General features: G+C 39.7%; 1 protein-coding gene across 1 annotated transcript; it reads right to left on the bottom strand.

Moving 5' to 3' along the window:
• Positions 1 to 8,613: 8,613 nt before the first annotated feature.
• On the bottom strand, positions 8,614 to 19,641 carry LOC113904453 (carbonic anhydrase 1-like). The gene is made up of 7 exons (XM_027561628.1): positions 19,473 to 19,641; positions 18,789 to 18,986; positions 16,930 to 17,048; positions 14,106 to 14,201; positions 12,787 to 12,849; positions 10,164 to 10,319; positions 8,614 to 9,303 (listed from the first exon to the last, which is right to left on the bottom strand). The coding sequence occupies exons 1-7, from the start codon at positions 19,507 to 19,509 to the stop codon at positions 9,187 to 9,189; spliced, it is 786 nt and encodes a 261-aa protein (XP_027417429.1). The 5' UTR covers positions 19,510 to 19,641; the 3' UTR covers positions 8,614 to 9,186.
• Positions 19,642 to 20,492: the final 851 nt, after the last annotated feature.

Here is a 20,492-nt window from a genome sequence, read left to right as displayed (position 1 = left end):
TGCATGTGACTGGTGATAGAAGCAAGGTCCGGTGCTGTAAAGAGCAATATTGCATAGGAACCTGGAATGTCAGGTCCATGAATCAAGGCAAATCGGAAGTGATCAAACAAGAGATGGCAAGAGTGAATGTCAACATTCTAGGAATCGCTGAACTGAAATGGACTGGAATGGGTGAATTTAACTCAGATGACCATTATATCTACTAATGTGGGCAGGAATCCCTCAGAAGAAAAGGAGTAGCCATCATAGTCAACAAAAGAGTCCGAAATGCAGTACTTGGATGCAATCTCAAAAACGACAGAATGATCTCTGTTTGTTTCCAAGGCAAGCCATTCAATATCACAGTAATCCAAATCTATGCCCCAACCAGTAATGCTGAAGAAGCTGAGGTTGAACGGTTCTTTGAAGACCTACAAGACCTTTTAGAACTAACACCCAAAAAAGATGTCCTTTTCATTATAGGGGACTGGAATGCAAAAGTAGAAAGTCAAGAAACACCTGGAGTAACAGGCAAATTTGGCCTTGGAATACGGAATGAAGCAGGGCAAAGACTAATAAAGTTTTGTCAAGAAAATGCACTGGTCATAGCAAACATCCTCTTCCAACAACACAAGAGAAGACTCTATACATGGACATCACCAGATGGTCAACACCAAAATCAGATTGATTATATTCTTTGCAGCCAAAGATGGAGAAGCTCTATACAGTCAGCAAAAACAAGACCAGGAGCTGACTGTGCCTCAGATTATGAACTCCTTATTGCCAAATTCAGACATAAATTGAAGAAAGGAGGGAAAACCACTAGACCATTCAAGTATAACCTAAATCAAATCCCTTATGATTATACAGTGGAAGTGAGAAATAGATTTAAGGGCCTAGATCTGATAGACAGAGTGCCTGATGAACTGTGGACGGAGGTTCATGACATTGTACAGGAGACAGGGATCAAGACCATCCCCATGGAAAAGAAATGCAAAAAAGCAAAATGGCTGTCTGAGGAGGCCTTACAAATAGCTGTGTAAAGAAGAGAAGCAAAAAGCAAAGGAGAAAAGGAAAGATATAAGCATTTGAATGCAGAGTTCCAAAAAATAGCAAGAAGAGATAAGAAAGCCTTCCTCGGCGATCAATGCAAAGAAATAGAGGAAAACAACAGAATGGGATAGACTAGAGATCTCTTCAAGAAAATTAGAGACACCAAGGGAACATTTCATGAAAAGATGGGCTCGATAAAGGACAGAAATGGTATGGACTTAACAGAAGCAGAAGATATTAAGAAGAGGTGGTAAGAATACACAGAACTATACAAAAAAGATCTTCATGACCAAGATAATCACAATGGTGTGATCACTCACCTAGAGCCAGACATCCTGCAACGTGAAGTCAAATGGACCTTAGACAGCATCACTACGAACAAAGCTAGTGGAGATGATGGAATTCCAGCTGAGCTATTTCAAATGTTGAAAGATGATGCTGTAGAAGTGCTGCACTCAATATGCCAGCAAATTTGGAAAACTCAGCAGTGGCCACAGGACTGGAAAAGGTCAGTTTTCATTCCAATCCCAAAGAAAGGCAATGCCAAAGAATGCTCAAACTACTGTACAATTGCACTCATCTCACACGCTAGTCAACTAATGCTCAAAATTCTCCAAGCCAGACTTCAGCAATACATGAACTATGAACTTCCAGATGTTCAAGCTGGTTTTAGAAAAGGCAGAAGAACCAGAGATCAAATTGCTAACATCCGCTGGATCACGGAAAAAGCAAGAGAGTTCCAGAAAAACATCTATTTCTACTTTATTGACTATGCCAAAGCTTTTGACTGTGTGGATAACAATAAACTGTGGAAAATTCAGAAAGAGATGGGAATACCAGACCATCTGACCTGCCTCTTGAGAAACCTGGATGCAGATCAGAAAGCAACAGTTAGAACTGGACATGGAACAACAGACTGGTTCCAAATAGGAAAAGGAGTACATCAAGGCTGTATATTGTCACCCTGCTTTTTTAACTTATATGCAGAGTACATCACGAGATGGGCTGGGCTGGAAGAAGCACAAGCTGGAATCAAGATTGCCGGGAGAAATATCAGTAACCTCAGATATGCAGATGACACCACCCTTATGGCAGAAAGTGAAGAGGAACTCAAAAGCCTCTTGATGAAAGTGAAAGAGGAGAGTGAAAAAGTTGGCTTAAAGCTCAACATTCAGAAAACAAAGATCATGGCATCCAGTCCCATCACTTCATGGCAAATAGATGGGGAAACAGTGGAAACAGTGTCAGACTTTATTTTTGGGGCTCCAAAATCACTGCAGATGGTGACTGCAGCCATGAAATTAAAAGATGCTTACTCCTTGGAAGGAAAGTTATGACCAACCTAGATAGCATATTCAAAAGCAGAGACATTACTTTGCCAACAAAGGTTCCTCTAGTTAAGGCTATGGTTTTTCCAGTGGTCATGTATGGATGTGAGAGTTGGACTGTGAAGAAAGCCGAGTGCCGAAGAATTGATGCTTTTGAACTGTGGTGTTGGAGAAGACTCTTAAGAGTCCCTTGGACTGCAAAGAGATCCAACCAGTCCATTCTGAAGGAGATCAGTCCTGGGTGTTCATTAGAAGGACTGATGCTGAAGCTGAAACTCCAGTACTTTGGCCACCTGATGTGAAGAGTTGACTCATTGGAAAAGACTCTGATGCTGGGAGGGATTGGGGGCAGGAGGAGAAGGGGAGGACAGAGGATGAGATGGCTGGATGGCATCACCGACTTGATGGCCGTTAGTTTGGGTGAACTCCAGGAGTTGGTGAGGGACAAGGAGGCCTGGTGTGCTGTGATTCATGGGGTCGCAAAGAGTCGGACACGACTGAGCGACTGAACTGAACTGATCTGAACTGAAAGCTTCAGAAAAGCTTGTTTTTAAACTTGGCAGCTTTAATACGTTAAACTGCAATTAAAACCTATGTAGAACTGCAGATGACACCACGCTTATGGCAGAAAACTAAAACCTATAGAGCCTCTTGGTGAAAGTGAAAGAGGAGAGTGAAAAAGTTGGCTTAAAGCTCAACATTCAGAAAACTAAGATCATGGCATTTGGTCCCATCAGTTCATGGCAAATAGATGGGGAAACAATGGAAATAGTGACAGACTTTATTTTGCGGGGCTCCAAAATCACTGCAGGTGGTAACTGCAGCCATGAAATTAAAAGACACTTGCTCCTTGGAAGAAAAGCTATGACCAATCTAGACAGCATATTAAAAAGCAGAGACATTACTTTGTCAACAAATGTCTGTCTAGGCAAGGCTATGGTTTTTCCAGTAGACATGTATGGAAGTGAGAATTGGACCATAAAGAAAGTTTAGCACTGAAGAATTGATGCTTTTGAACTGTGGTGTTGGAGAAGACTCTTTAGAGTCCCTTGGACTGCAAGGAGAACCAACCAGTCCATCCTAAAGGAAATCAGTCCTGAGTGTTCATTGGAAGGACTGATGCTGAAGCTGAAGCTCCAATACTTTGGCCAGCTGATGCAACGAGCTGACTCATTGGAAAAGACCCTGATGCTGGGAGAGATTGACGGCAGGAGAAGCGGACAACAGAGGATGAGATGCTTGGATGGCATCACTGACTCAATGGACATGGGTTTGAGCAAACTCTGGGAGTTGGTGATGGGCAGGGAGGCCTGGCGTGCTGTAGTCCATGGAGTCACAAAGAGTCAGACACGACTGATCGACTGAACTGAACTGACCTCAGAGACAAAAGTATGGAACGAAGTCTTAACCAGAAAGGATCAAACCTTGAAACAGATTCTGGATAAAGCCTGAAGAACTTCAAATACAAGAATGGTGTAAGCTTGGACCCAGGAGACAAGCAAACCTTCATGCTCCAGGGTCAGCGAGACAAGCAGTGAGCTCAATGAGCTCAGTTGTGGGTGTCCCACCTGTTTGCTCACGAGCCCCAATACCTACGGGGATCTTTTCTGAATGTTGACCTAAACCAAAGAGACTGCCAGCTATTTCCCCACGAAAAAAGAAAAACAAAAGTTTATTTAAGATCAGCAGAGAATTGCAGTTCGGTGTCTGCAGCCTTGGAGAGCCACATTCAAGTCCCACCCCAACCCCCCCAAACCCCCCCACCTCCCTGCCCCTGACCCCAAATGACAAGGGAAGAAGGCTTTTACGGGGAGTGGAAGGAAGTTAGGAGGCTACAAGAAACAGAACCCACTGCTCTCCACCGACCGGGTCCTCATCAGGGAAGGTAGGTCTTTGGCTCCACTTCTTGCTGGGCTCTGCTACTGTCACAGGATGGGAGAGCACCCTATTCTGGTCTCCAGACTCTGTTCTGTTGAGATTTCTGTTTATTACCTTTTGGAATAGACATAGAGGATTATAGTGATCCAAGTTGTGTTTGAAAAGTTGGAACCAAAGGAATCACTTCAAGTGCAGAGGTGGCATCAGTTAGTCAGGGCCACGTTTGACCTTTTCCACCCTGCTGGAGGCTCAGTGGCAAGAATCCTCCTGCCAAAGCAGGAGATGCAGGTTAGACCCCTGGGTTGGGAAGAACCCCTGGAGACGGAATACAACTTTTGCATTATTCATGAATGGACTGACTATGCTCTTTTCGGCAATGTATGGCAGTTCTTATTTCTTTACATCACTGACAACTCTGTGTATTATTTTAAAAACATTTACCAATATTATATGCAAAGAATCAGAGAACATTGTTAAAGCTATACTTCTTTGATGATTAAGACTGAGGATTTTTTAACACATTTGTCAATTATTTGTCTTCTTTACAGAGTTGCCTATGTATGTCTTCTTGCTATTTTCTCTTAGGAATTCAATTTTTATGTTGACAAATAATGAAAACTCTTTCTATAGGAAAGGCCTTGTTCCTGTGGCTGGCATTTCTATTGAACACTTTCTTCCAGTTGCTATGCTATGCTAAGTCACTTCAGTTGTGTCCAACTCTGTGTGACCCCATAGACGGCAGCCCACCAGGCTCCCCCATCCCTGGGATTCTCCAGGCAAGAACACCGGAGTGGGTTGCCATTTCCTTCTCCAGTGCATGAAAGTGAAAAGAGAAAGTGAAGTCGCTCAGTCGTGTCCGACTCTTAGCGACCCCATGGACTGCAGCCTACCAGGCTCCTCCGTCCATGGGATTTTCCAGGCAAGAGTACTGGAGTGGGGTGCCACTGTCTTCTCCTTTTCTTCCAGTTACGACTTTTCTTTTCATTATAATCTTTTGTTATTGTTGTTTGACCTACATATTCAGGTTATTTCTCAGTGTGTGCTTTGGTATTTGAGAAAAAGTTCTTTTACCATATATTTAAATATTTACTTATTTTTATAACATTATTTCATTGAAAAATCTAATCCATCTCAGGTTTATTATGGGGTATGAGTGAGATACACCAAAGTAACTAATTTTCTAACTAATTTTTTCTGAATAACTAAACATTATTTCTGCATGGTATGCTTGTTTGTTTTTGCTGGCAGTTTGGGTGATTTAATAACATGATGGAAAATAACATATCCAAATAGCTTGGCTTGTATCTGCTTCTAAAAGGGTATTAAAATATTTGCTGATGGTTTGGGAAAGTTATATTCTCTAGTCTTTGAGGGGAAAAAATAAGGCCACTTAAAGGTTATTCCTCTCTGACATAATTGCTATTTCTACCTTCTCCTGGTAAGGGGATTAGCCTACATGCCTTTCTGAGAAACCTCTAGTGAGCGCACTTGGGCTCTGAGCATTCTAATGCTTGAAAACATTACCCTTTGTCCATCGGTTTACTTTTAGGATAAAGATACTAAAGATACTTGTAAAGATTCAAAATGAGGGTATGCACATATCTTTAAGACTTTAGGTTACTCCTATGAGTTACTTCTCTGTTAAAAGTGGTATTTGTAAGCAGAAATACGTGAGGCCATTTCTCCTAACTTCTTTCAAGTATGTTACATTTCTATTAAGATCTTTTTAATTTTATACATTTCCCTTTAGCTTTATAAATGTGTCCATAGAAGCCTAGGAACATAAAATCCACTATTTTCTTGCAGTAGGTTAAACATCCACATCCATGTTTCCATTATGTCAAATGGAGCAGTCCTGGAGTAAATGCAGCTTTCATGTTTATCTATGCCTGTCTTTCTCTTTGTCTACCTTGTGAAATTTAAAATAACCAAATCTGATAAGAGTAATAAGGGAATCCTAGTACAATGACTCATAGAGAATAGTAGGTAACTAAGTATTTGGTTTTTGTAGATAATCATGAAGATAATGTTCAGAATGTAAGTATTTCCTTATGCTTGCCTGGTCTTAGATACAAAGAGTGTCGATGACTTTCAGTTATTTGAACCCATTATTATCTGATGATCTCTTCCTCAAAAGATATTTTTCTTCTAAGCCTTTATACTCTCATTATAATTCTTGGTTAGTCTGCCCACAAATAAATGAACAAATTCACAGAGGTTTGGATTATCTTTTTTGTTTTAATTTTTCATCTCTTTTACAATGGGACCTCATACCAACTCAAAATAATATTTGGAAAATAGAAAAACAGCAAAGGGTTAATTCATGAGCTATATTGGAAATACACTGTTATTCTATCTCTAAGAACCTGCTATAAAAAATGAGGCACAAAAGCAAAAATAAATGTTAAGAAGCGAGATAGAAACCTGGAGTCCGTGGTAGTTCATTTTTTTAAATATATACTTTAGAGTCAGGATCTTGTCCTGGGGTCCAGGATTGACTTTGTTATGAGAAACCAAAGAAGGGAATGAGTCCCTAAATACTCTAGAAATCTATGTCAGATTTCACATATGTAGAATTCTTTTCATTTTGTGGGGAGGTAGGGAGAAGTTTCATAGCTTTACTCACATATTTATAGGAATCCATGATCGCCAAAGGGTGAAGAACCACTAACATAGAACAACCAGAATTACAAGAAAGGACAATTTTCTCTTTTGAGTTCTGTCAGGAAATTAAATCTTTCAACATTTCCCCCCCTCGCTTCCTTTGCCCTAATTCTCTTTGATGAATTTAATGCTTTCAGAGTTATTTTGCTGAAGCTTATCGAAATGAATAACTTAGAAAACAGCTGGAGGTACCTGGACTCACAGATTAACTAAAGGGTTTCATGAAAGCTCAGCGTGATATTTATGAAGAGGGTGGTCCTAAGACAAAAGACACCAGGGAGTAGAAGCAGCTTTCTACTCTTGAACCTATTGCTGAGCCCATCAGCTGGCAGTGTTATTCTGGATGGGTAGAAGCCCAGCAGATTTGGCATAAAGAAAGTCAGCTGCCAAACATCGGGGAAGAGACAGAGAATCCTTGCAGGACGTTCAAATCCTCCACCTAAGTTGGCAACAAAGGGAGAAGGCACAAAACAGGAACGTGAGTCAAAGAAACATTCGAGCTGCATGCTTAGGTGATCCGATGTCTTGTCCACATGCCTCCTCTCAGCAGCTGCTTTTATCGGCTACTTCAGAGAAACGTGGACAGCTCCCATAATGCACCTCGCGAGCCCTGCCAAATATGGGAAATTCTGGCAGAAGCAAGTAACCTGGAACCATGCTTTCCAACTGGCATTTAGCTAAGGGATAAGGTTCGATGACCATCATATATCTTCTGTCACTTCTTTGCCCTTTCCATACTAAGACTTACAGATGCATTTAAATCCTGGAATCCATTTTTAACTTTCTTAAAAAAGAAATATGGGTCATCAAGTCAGGTCTTTTTCTTATCCTTGCCATGAGATTTATTTTTAAATTGTTCAATTTATTTTCAGAAAATACTTTCAAACGTTATAGGTCCTGAGCCTCTTTGCAAAGGTATTTCTTAAAATCATACTCCTTTTTCTTTGGCCCTCATGTTGACCTTTGATAACTTAAGCTGAAAATTTTATCAAGCCTGTTTCAGGCCTTCTCAATATCTGGCAAATATATATTAAAACACACAGTCAGAGTAGGTTTGCAAAGAAAGTATTTAATTCTTTAAAATGCTTATGGGGGCTGAGATAAATGAAGTGTTCCTTGGCCCTTCCATTTTTAATAAAGATTCACTTAAATTCTGGGCCCAAATAAAATTTCCAAAAATGCCTCCTAGGATTTTGAGGTACAAAGATGTCTCCTAGGAATTTAATGTCCTCAGAGCAATAAAGAATCTGGTTTGTCTGTCTTTTTAACCATGATTACATGAGCAGTTTTGACTGGTTCTGTGACATTAGACAAGACTGGAACATGGGAATGGATGTGGGTTTTGATCGCCATTATGATTTCTCAAAGAAGAGAAATAAGTAAATCACAAAACTAAACGCTGGACACAAGATTTGTAGAATTCTGAGTGTAGATATGGCTTCAGAAAGAACTGACTTCAGGTTAAGTACACACCAGACTAAAAGATTATGTGATGTTTCTATATGATTCTAATTCAAGTGATTCCTTCATTATTTTTAAAAATAAGTCACAGGTGATTTTTCTTCCAAATTTGATGTACAGATTCTTCATGTAGGCTAACTAGTTATAATGATGGAACAGCCCCACTGGCCTTGCTAACAGGTGGAGGAATAACCAGAAGTGTCAGTTCTTATATGAGATACATGGTTTTCATAATAGAGCACACAAACGGTAGCAATGTTGGGCCATTTATTTCATCATAATACAAAATCCAGTTGTCATCGTAGCTGCATATTTGTCTTCAAGAGTAAGCAAATGAATTCTTAACATTTCATCTCAAGCTGCTCTTAGGTCATTATATTTGAGTAATAGACCTGATATTGCATCAGAATAATGTTGCAAATGAAAGCATAAGATTCTCGAATGTAAACGGAGTAGAAACCTAATGCCATTTAAAAGTATAGTACATAATAGACAAGAAGAAAGGGATAAAATGCTTTTTGGTCCAATTAAATGGAATAAAATGGGAAGGGATAAAAGTCATTAAGAAATCAAGTATGCCTTAATTGCAAGATAAGGAAGTCAATGCAACAGATTTGAATTTAAGCACAAGTTTAGTGAACTTCCAGATTACTATTTGAGCTCAACAGAAAGAAGAAAAAGATTTTGCGTTCTGCAGAGTAAATTCGCAAGCAGGCTGTCTTGCTAGTATTGAAATAAACGTGTTTTTAAAGCTTGTTTTCTAGGATTATGTCAGAAGCAGAGCTGTGCTTCTTGAGGGAAGATGAGCTTCCTCCTGGGCCCATCAGAATGAAGCTTTCACTGTCCTGCCCTTCAGAGGCTGGGGTGGTCGGTGGTTCTGCTTGATGCAGAGTTCTCCATCGCCTTCAGCATTTGCTAGCAGACAGCGGAACTGCGCCAGCTTGGGGGAAGGATAACATGTTTAGAGAAGCAAAAACTATTGATGTCACACAGAACACTTTTTTTTTTTCCTAATATGATTGATGCAATGTTATTTAGAAAATCAGGTTGAAGACTGCAATAGTTTCACTGATGGAAAGGGAGGAAGCCAACAGTTCTTCCACATGTCTTTGCACCAAGCATTTGGCTTAAATTATTGATGACTGACTGGATTAGCATTCCAGCTTCCTCACACTTGGGTAAGAGACTTCCCTGCTTGGCGCCTATGTTTCCATACAGTACTATTTCATTGTGTTTTGGTGAAGGCTAAATGGCTCAACACAGATAAGGTTCTTAGAATGGCGTTTGGCATGTAGCTTATTAGAAGTGTTAACTCTTATACCAACAGGTCACACTGCAGGTTTGCTGTGAGACTTGACTGACAGAATGTACGTAAGGCACCTGATGAAAAGAGCTGCTCAATCAATGGCAGTTTTTATCAAAATTATAAACAATGATTAATGAGATATTTTACTGAATATTGAAGAGCTTAAGCTTTAAAAAAGAATGGAAAACCAATGTCAATGATCAAGGTATGCCACTGGAGAGTTACAGTTCCCTGAAGAGGTTGGATTTTTCCTTATTAAGGTGAAAGAAGAGCAGGAATTCTGAATCTCTACATAGAGGAAAAAAAGTGCTTATAAATACACTCTACTTTTTGACTATTAAATAGACCTGATGTCACTAATAAATCTTTTTCAGTTGAAAGGCAAAGGGAACTCTCTAAAATCGAATGGCAGTAATAATTGCTCTCAGTATGAATTGAACTGATATTCCTGCTTTGCACTTCCAATTCCCACACATGCCCCTCTGACATTCTACCTGTTCCGAGCTCACACTGATGGTCTCTTTAAAGATGATCCAGGTGACACTCTCGTGAAGAGGAGGGTGAGTCAGTGAACCAGAGTAGGCCCAGTAATCCAGGGATGGAGGCAGGAGGACAGAGGGGTCGAAATTTGTGAATGGAGCTTTCTTGTTCTGAAAGAAAAAGATAAGCAATGTATCATTATGCCCTGATGTAAAATATTTACATCATTGCATATATGACATACATATTATTTGGTAGATAGGTCTTAGCAAAGAATTTAATCAGTTTTTCTACTATATAGTATTGCATGACTGGTATGTTTGTGGTGGCTCAGCTGCCCATTAATGCAGGAGACACAGGTTTGATCCCTGGGTGGGGAAGATCCCCTGGAGAGGGACATGGCACCCACTCCAGTATTTTTGCTGAAGAATCCCATGGATGGAGGAGCCTGGTGAGCTACAGTCCATGGGGTCACAAAGAATCGGATACCACTTAGTGACTAAACAACAACATGTTTGTAGATACAAACAATAAAAGTAACATGACTGAAAATACGCTACACTAGAATTGTGACTGATCTATCTTCTTCCTTCTTCATTTGGCTAAGTGTAAGCAGAGGTTAAACATTTGTTTATCATCTATATTCTTTATTCTTGTTTCTTTACTGATTGGTCATATTGGTATATACAAATAAATTGATATTCATATGTTAATATTTTATGTAGTCAACTTGATTAGAACTTGTGAATTAATTATGTTGATTTTGTAGTTTTCAGGGTGGATGTCAATGATCGTATCCTCTACACTTGATGATAGCTTTGTCTCTGTTTTTCTAATATTTATCCTAATATGTACTCATTTCTTTCCTTATTTAACTACATTGAATGGACAATCATTGGAATGTTCTTTTGTGGTGGTCACAATTGACACCCTGGTCTTATTCTTGATTGAAATGAAAATGCTTCAAATATTTCACTACGAAGTTAGATGCTTGTTTCAAATTTCTATTTGATATTCTTTCTTAAGTTCAGTTTAAATTTTAGAGTAATATTTTTCTTTCTCTCTTTTACTCTTCAGGAATGGATATTGAATTTTAATCAAACATTTTTCAAGCATCTAACAAGTGAAATTTGCTAATGTAATGGATTATATTGGGAGATAGTCTAATACTGAATCATCTTTGCATGCTTTGGGTAAATTCTACTAGTTTGAAAGCATGGCTCTTTTAACATACTGTTGAATACGATTTTCTGTAATCTATTTTAATATTCCTTTTAGCTACACTGCTAAGTAAGATTGGCCTATGATATCCTTTTTGTGGTGTTCTTACCCAGTTTGTGTATTAGGTTTCATTAAATTAAATTAATTCATTGAATTAGGTTTTTTTGGTCCCCTAATCTAGGCAGTTTAGTTCAAAGTGGCATGATTGTTTATTAAAAGTTGTGTAACATTTGCCCATAAAGTGGTCTGGGCCTAGGGTTTCTTTTACTAGGTACATTTTTTTTTAAACTACTCTTTTTGACTTCTTTTTATATTATTGGTCTATTTAGACTTTCCACATATTTTGAGTCAGTTTCTCTATGTTTTCCTAGACATTCATCTATGTGATCTAATTTTCGAATTTGCTCATGTAGTATGGTACTGCTGACCCTTGAGCAATGTAGGGGTTGGGGTGCTGACCTCTTGAGCAGTTAGAAATCCGCACTTAAGTTTATGGTCGTCCCTCATAATCGTGGCTGTGCATCAGCAGGTTCATTTAAGGGACCATTGTGTGGTGCTGGAGCAAGCATTTATCAGAAAAATAATCCACAGGTCACTGGACCTGTGCCGTTCAAACCCATGTTGCTCTAGGGTCCACTGTACAAACTTTTCTCTTTTAAAACCTTCCAATGCATCTTGAGTTAACACCCATTTCCTTATTTGTAATAATTTGTTGTATTTCTGTTTTCCCCCCATCATTAAACGTGCCAAAAGTGCCCTTTTTTGGTTGTTTTTTCCCCAAAGAATTAGTTTTTCACTTTATTAATAAAATTTTACCTGTATTTATTCATTTTCTTTCTTATTTTATTAATGTTTTACTTCATCTTAATTAATCATTTCCTTCTACTTTCTTTTCATTTATCATCTTTTACATTCTTGAATTGAGTGATTATTTACCTGTAAACTTTCTCACTTTAAAAAGTGTAATTTATTTGGACTCAACATGAACTAGATTTATTTTATATAAAGGTATGATAGTTCTACAAACTGTGAATGTCAATGGCAAATCTCTGACAATGATTTAACTCTTTATTGTCAAAATGGTGAAGCTAAGGTTAAATATATCAGAAAAACTCATCTTTTTCTCAGCTGACAGTGGGCATCATAGTTATAATGTATGAAAAGGCTATGAAAACTATTCTTCTACAGGCTTCATCTTGCTGAAATAGATAAGCAGTAACTATGAAAAACGAAACCCAAATAAATCACTGCTCAGAGACCTCAGAAACCAGGAACGTGTAAGCAGCACCTTGATTTTCGGATTGATGGTTTTGCTCAGAACTTCCTACTCCTCACATCAAATATGCAATTAAATGATTTCTGAGGTTCTGTAGATTCTTGTTCTCTGATTTAAACTAACTTAATGAGTCTATTTACCTTATTTTTAACTGCTTTTAGGGCATCAAGTACTTTCTGAAGGTTTGGGTTGGCCTGACCCACCTGGAGATTAAAAAAATAAAGTGTGAGATAAAAATGGTTACCAAGTAAAATCCTATTTAGTTACTTAAAGCAACCTAGTTGTCCATCAGCAGATGAATGGATAAGAAAGCTGTGGTACATATACACAATGGAGTATTACTCAGCCATTAAAAAGAATACATTTGAATCAGTTCTAATGAGGTGGATGAAACTGGAGCCTATTATACAGAGTGAAGTAAGCCAGAAGGAAAAACATAAATACAGTATACTAACGCATATATATGGAATTTAGAAAGATGGTAACAATAACCCGGTGTACGAGACAGCAAAAGAGACACTGATGTATAGAACAGTCTTATGGAGTCTGTGGGAGAGGGAGAGGGTGGCAAGATTTGGGAGAATGACATTGAAACATGTAAAATATCATGTAATAAATGAGTTGCCAGTCCAGGTTTGATGCACGATACTGGATGCTTGGGGCTAGTGCACTGGGACGACCCAGAGGGATGGTAGGGGGAGGGAGGAGGGAGGAGGGTTTAGGATGGGGAACACATGTATACCTGTGGCGGATTCATTTTGATATTTGGCAAAACTAATACAATTATGTAAAGTTTAAAAATAAAATAAAATTAAAAATTAAAACCAGTAACTGAAGAAAAGATATGCAAGTCAAAATACAGGAATTTAGCACAACTAAAATACAAAAGCAAACCTCTTTGGTCTGTTCTATTAATTCTAATCAGTGAAATGAATGGTATGTTACAAGCGTTCAATAAAGATTCACTAGAATTACTATAATTCCAAAAGTTAGTCACCCAAATATCCTGAATTTAATAGTAATTTCCCTATAGGACTTTTCAGGGACTCTCCTACAGAAGATTTGAATCTTCCATATTAAATATCAGTTCAACTGTCTTTATGGGACAAAAGTCCTCTTCATATTTTTTTCCTGATGAGACTTAAATTGATAAACTCCTGACTCTGTGATGTATAAAGTTTAGAAGAAAAGTGAAAGGTGAGCTGAAAAATAAAAAAATTAGTGCCACCAACAGCTTCCCATTTCATCTCTGCCTGAAATGCTTTCTCTCTTCAAGAGGGGAAAGTCCAGCGGAACAAACATATACCAGAGACCTGCTTGCTCACCTGTGCAGTCACTAGTAGACGGGCACATTTCAAAAAAGAGAGACCAAACATCCCTCTGCTCTATTTCACCCTAGTTTGCGGTCTGATTGGTAAGGAATAAATTTAGCAGAGCTCCGAGACACTCTACGACTCACCTTCACCAAAACGCCAATCAACGCCAAACCATCAGCCTTCGAGGCGGCATCAGCGAAGCTGGGGTACTTGGCAGAATTCCAGTGAACTAAATGAAGCTAAAAAACACAGCGTGATGGAGCAGTTGTTCACACCACGGTGAAGGGAAAAAGCAGGTTAGACCTTAACATGTTGATATATACAGATACATCTTGGCTTGGGTAGACAAAACTTGTGTGACCCTTATCCAGGGCATAGGAAGGGCTATGTTTGCACTTTTAAGAAGGATTTTCTTAAGAAAATAGAGTTGAAGAGAGTGGGCACGTTGCAAATCCTGGAACCAGTAAGTAGAACTTCTTTTTTCCACAATATCAAAACAAAAAAACCAAACACCTCTCTGTTTGGTGTGAGAAGATCAAGTATTTCTAGCTAACTAGTTTGGAGACAAAAACTGAAATAATTTTCTAACTTGAGGTACCCGGTAACTTTGTGAGAAGGGGCTCCTGAGATGTCTGGAGTGGTGGCCAAGGGCAGGTTCTCCTGATCGTATCCAGACACCTTTCAAACCAACATCCCCTGCCTACCTTCTCTGTGAAACTCTAGACCTGTATATCCAAGTGTGTGTGCACGTCTCCTGATGCTTTCTTGATATCTCCACATGGATGCCTGATATGCATCTCAAACTTAACACAGCTAAACTAGCACTCTTGACTTTCTCTTTTCCAGATCCATTTCAATTTCCCGCTTTAAGAAAAGGCATCACCTTCCATCTAACTGCTCAACCGAAAACTGCAGTTATTCATTCTTACTCTTCTCCACTGATTGGCATCCATCCTTCCGCGCAGCGCATAGATATGACACTTGCACTTAGTCCACAGCTTTAAGGCTTTGCATAACTGCTGACTTTCCTCTGGGAAGTCAAGTCAAAATGGGAAGATTTTGACTTGAATTATGGCTGAACTCAAATGCTACTCCTGAAAAAGTCTTTTCTGACCACCTAATGTCAAGTGATCACTGGGTCGCTTGGATGACTCTAAACCAAAGCAGTCCTCTCCCCGCCACCCACACGTCTCCTCTCTGTCTCCGCTCTGTCTTTCTCCCCACCACTCCCCTCTCCTGGTCTCCCTCCCACCCTCCCTACCCTCTCATATGTCAAACTTAGTGACTAGTGCATGTCGCCTCCAGCCTGGATTAACTTCACTTTTCTCAAATTAGATAGGAGATTCATTGATTCAGATTTCTTCAGTTCAGTTCAGTCCAGTCGCTCAGTCATGTCTGAATATTTGCAAACCCATGAACCGCAAGGCCAGGCCTCCCTGTCCATCACCAACTGCCGGATTTCTTAGATACAGCCAAATATCCTCCCCCAGACGTAATACTATTGCTAATTTAGACTTTCAGCCCATTTGATTTCAGTCCACTTTCAATTTTATGAAAAATAAATAGGAAAAAATGAAACATGTAATAGATTTCTGCACCATTGAAAGTTCCTAGCCTGGCTTTCTAGTGTAACATAAAGTCAGTTTTAGTTGTATACTATTCCCAAGTGTTGTATCAAAATGAATACTACACATACTCTGAACCTAACAATCCCTCTTACAAAAATGCCCTACACAATTGCCTTCACCAGTGTGTAAGATATTTGTACAAGTGTATTTATTACCCATTTTTTTGGTAAAGAACAAAAAACAACAGCAGAATGAAATGTGAAAGGCATTGCAATTGTTCCTATGTAGGAGTTAGTTAATAAATTCTAACATATGCATACATGGAAATACCGTACAGACTTTAGGAATTCCTACTGACTTGGAAAAATGATCATGATCATTGGTAAATGAAAAAAAAAAAAAAACAAAAAAGATTGTTGCAAAACTATGGGTATTACAGATTCATTCTACAAGAGTAAAGCAAAAAAGCCAACCAGTCCGTACTGGTACAATCTTATTGAATAGTCATGCATACAAAGAACAAAAGTTTTTTGTTTTCAGTCTCTATACCCTCTTTTGAGAGTTTGATGCACATTTTCTTGATTTTACTGTGGATATACAGGCAGAATGTCTTGAACTGAATCACAGACTTCCATGTGGAGGCAAGTCAAGAGGCCAGAGGGTAGTGGCCTGCTGCCAGGGAGCCCCAAACCCTCATCTAGAGTATGCTACTCGTTGTGATGACTCCTGAGGTTAAACTGGCCCTCTTAGTCGAATCTAATGGAGTGTCTTGGGCTGGTTACACCTCTGCTGTGGGTGTGTGCACACTCGAACCTTTAAATGAGAAGAGAATGATGGTGTGTTCCCCCTGGGCTCAGAGCTTTAAAAGGACAGCAGCAACTCCCCTTGAGGTTAGCCTGATGTCAGGCAGCAGTTTCTGAGACATTCTGAAATGAAAGCAGATTCTGAGGCCCAGGAGTTTGACTGCAAATTCACCTGCCTCCCTCATGTGAAAAATTTTCTCTATTGCCAAATGCAGTGTGTCACTGTTTAAGTTTAAATGAGCCTAGGAATTCTTTATAGGCCCCCAAAAGTTCATTCCTTTGGAGCCATTGAAATTGTGTCTTAAGTGATAAGGGGGACTTCCCTGATGGTTCACACAGGTAATGAATCCACCTGCAATGCAAGAGACCCTGGTTTGATCCCTGGGTGGGGAAGATCCCTTAGAGAAGGGATAGGCTACCCACTCCAGTAGTCTTGCCTGGAGAATCCCATGGACAGAGGAGCCTGGCGGGCTACAGTCCATGGGGTCACAAAGCGTTGGACATGGCTGAGCGACTAACACACATCCACATGGTATAAGGGTGCTACTTCCGGGAGAGCTCTGTATGGCTCCCCCTCACTTACTACGCTACATTACCTCTGCAGAAAATTTGGCTCCATCCACTAAGTGCTCAGAGCCACAGTCATCTGTGATGCCCCAGTGAAAATGGAACTGCCGCAGCCTGTAGCTTTCAGATAGAGGACCCCCTTTCAGCACTAGAAGAAAAAGGAAACTGCTATTAGTGTTACAGTCATGAGCTCCAGCTTGTCTTTGCATTTAATACAAATTAACATTAAATTGGGGCGAGTAGAAATGAAAATAACCAGTAGTCTAAAGTTTCCGTCTTGTTGGTTTTTCCCCGTGTCCACAATGATGGGCTTCAGATGTGCAGAGCACCTTCAGGTGGTGCTTGAGTTACATGGTTCTCAGCACATGGGCTATAATTTTATCTTTTCCTGTTTTCAGGAAAACATATTGGAAGATGAGTGAATTCTAGGATTAGAGCTCTTTCCTTGATTCTGCTTTAGTTTATAAGTTCATTCATTCTTTCAACAGACAGTAATGGACAGTATGCATTAAGATATCTAGCAATTTATTTTTAGTAACAAATCACTCTGCACGTATCTTGTAACTGATCAATATACAAGAGGGTATTCTGACAGCGTTACTGAGAACCCCTAGCCAGGAACCAATGGCGCCCCACTCCAGTACTCTTGCCTGGAAAATCCCATTGACGGAGGAGCCTGGTGGGCTGTAGTCCATGGGGTCGTTGACAGTCGGACATGACTGACGACTTCACTTTAACTTTTTACTTTCATGCTCTGGAGAAGGAAACGGCAACCCACTCCAGTGTTCTTGCCTGGAGAATCCCAGGGACGGGGGAGCCTGGTGGGCAGCCGTCCATGGGGTCACACAGAGTCGGACACGACTGAAGCAGCTTAGTAGTAGTAGTAGCCAGGAACCAAAAGAAAGTTCCAGCAGGATGGTAGAGTCACTTTTAAAATTCTAACACGGAAGGATCATTTTGCTTTAGAGAGTCTGTCCAACCATATGAGTAATAAAACACACATAGTACCAGACCTAATCCAATGTTAACAAAGGACGTAGCCCCAGGATGTCTAAAACTTAGGCTCAGAACCTTGAAGGAAAGTGCTATGACTAACTTTGCCTTTTGACAGTAGAGCTGATTTATGAAATTGTCATTTAATAAATTATTCAGTAAACAGTTTTGAGAATTTTCCTGTGAGCGAGGAAGTATGCTAGATTCTGGGAGATGAAGATAATTCAGTTACTATGATCTAATAGGGAGAGGGGAAGCTAGACAAAAATACTTATGCACAGAATGATTCCATGCAAGATACACCCAAGACCAGTTTTTTTGTTTTTGGTATTGGTACCCAAGCACTTCACGAGCTGGTGATGGACAGGGAGGCCTGGCATGCTATGATTCATGGGGTTGCAAAGAGTCAGACTCGACTGAGCGAGTGAACTCAACTGAACTGAAGCAGTTCATTGTTAGGGAGCCATTTTCCTGGCCACAAAAAATAAATATACTCTTCGGGATCTGTATTTCTTCCCTAATGCACTCCTCCAACCTCATCTCAATTAGAAAATATTTGCCTTTTCAGTTTTTATATTCATGATGATTCACAGAATTTTGTGAAAAAGTACTGTTTATTCAGAGGGTGTAAAGTTAGCATAAAGATATTGGAAACCAGAAGAGATGGAATAGAGTCACTGAGAAGGAGAAGGGCTGAAAAAAGACCGAGCTGGGAGTCCCCAGAATCACCTTTAACACTTGGAAATATTTTAAAACTTCAAGATACCTCAGTAGATGGCATCAATGCTACCCGTGTGCACCCACTGCATATGGGTGTTCATGTTTCTGAAAGCCCTACTGTTTACATTTCCCCAGTAAAGTCAAAGACACAAATTAGAAGGACCTTTTGGCTCACCTGATCTATTATCACTGTCCTCAAAGTTTACATGAAAGGAATGTCCCACGTTGACGATTTCTTTGGCTGTGGCTGGATTGTAGGAGACACTGAGGGGTTTCAGAGAGGGATCACGCTTGGTTTCACTGGTTTTGATGTCGATAGGAGATTGGTTATTTCCATTTGCAATGGGGTACAGCTTGCCCCAGTGTTCAGGACCTACCAGGACGAACATGATTACAATCAAAACTGATCTAATGCTTGAGTCCAAGTTTTAGGAATATAGTTTTACTAGATTAGGATTTATTCAGGTATCTCAAATGGTATTCCAGTTAGCTTAATGGAAATCCCAGGTGTGAGAATGCCCCTTTTCTATGCTACACTGGCAAATAGTGTCTTTGTCGACAGAAGTCTCATGGTCTATGGGATCAGACTGTACATATTTTGCTGTTAGCAATAGACCTGTCTATACATAGGGAGGGAGAGAGGCTGAGAGGCAGAGAGGAGAAAAGAGGCAGAATACATTTTGTAGACAATCATGGGCCCTAAGGACAACTGTTGAGAACGTATGCAAAGCTGGTGTAAGTCAAAGGCACTTCAAACCGTTAATCTATGACTTTACCGTTATTTTAAGTGCTCAATATCTCTTTTCCTGGAAAAGGGAAGAAGCCGTTATTTGATCTACATGAGCAGAAGAATGCTTACCGTTTTCACCATCATATCCCCAGTCAGGACTTGCCATGATCTTCTACTTAGTTTTCTTTTCCTGAAAACAAAGACAATACCTGGAATAACTGACTGTAACTGAGTGTGCGATAGACAACTGAAACCGCAGTTCGCAGGGTTTTTATAGAAAGTCTCTGCCTTTGTGCATGTGTGTTAGTCACTCAGCCCACTATTTCATCATCTTTATCTATCAGGAAGTATATGCATGTTAAAAAAAAGGTATCGTTTATAAAAGCTCACAAAGGTAAGGTCAATTCCAATTGCTTTATTCTCTTATATTGTTAAAGAGAAATATCAAAATCTTAGCTTCTGCAAAACCAAGCCCTGTTATTCTCATGTTAGTAGAAGATATGGCTGAGTTATCACACATGATGCTTTGAATTTCCAGTTAAAAAGGACTGTGCATTTGAGATTCCCAGCTTTTACCCTTGCTGGACACTCAAGCAATACTAGCAACAGGAATTGAGTCAGGAGAATAATTTGCATATTTACAGGCAGATCAGAACCAATATCATGATGTTAATTTAAAATCAGATAAGAGAACCACTCATCATTTGTAATACATTGGGTTTGCCGTTTGTAGTATATTGTAAAATCTTAGGGAAAAACGCAAACTTTTAGGCCAACTCAATATATTATTGATGACAGTACATTTTGAAGACATACAAGATGAGAGTCAAGTTCCTCGTTTTTGAGCAGTATTGGAATTCACAAATGGAGATTTGTTTTATGTGTGAGCACGGTCGTGTCTGACTCTTTGCAACTCCCTGGACTGTAGCCCATTCCCCGCCCTTCTGTTGCCTCACAGGCTGCCAGCTGTGAGCTGTGTGCACTCAGTCATGCATTCAACAAATCATTGTGTGTGCTCAGTCATGTGTGACTCTTTGCAACCCTATGGACTGTAGCCCACCAGGCACCTCTGTATGGAATTCTTCCAGGCAAGAATACTGGAGTGGGTTGCCGTTTCCAACAGGGGATCTTCCTGGCCCAGGGGTTGAA

This window comes from Bos indicus x Bos taurus, chromosome 14 (genome assembly GCF_003369695.1).
Source record: "Bos indicus x Bos taurus breed Angus x Brahman F1 hybrid chromosome 14, Bos_hybrid_MaternalHap_v2.0, whole genome shotgun sequence".
Lineage (NCBI taxonomy): Eukaryota > Metazoa > Chordata > Mammalia > Artiodactyla > Bovidae > Bos > Bos indicus x Bos taurus.
Note: the sequence above shows the minus strand (reverse complement) of the source record. Positions and strands in the feature narration are given on the sequence as shown.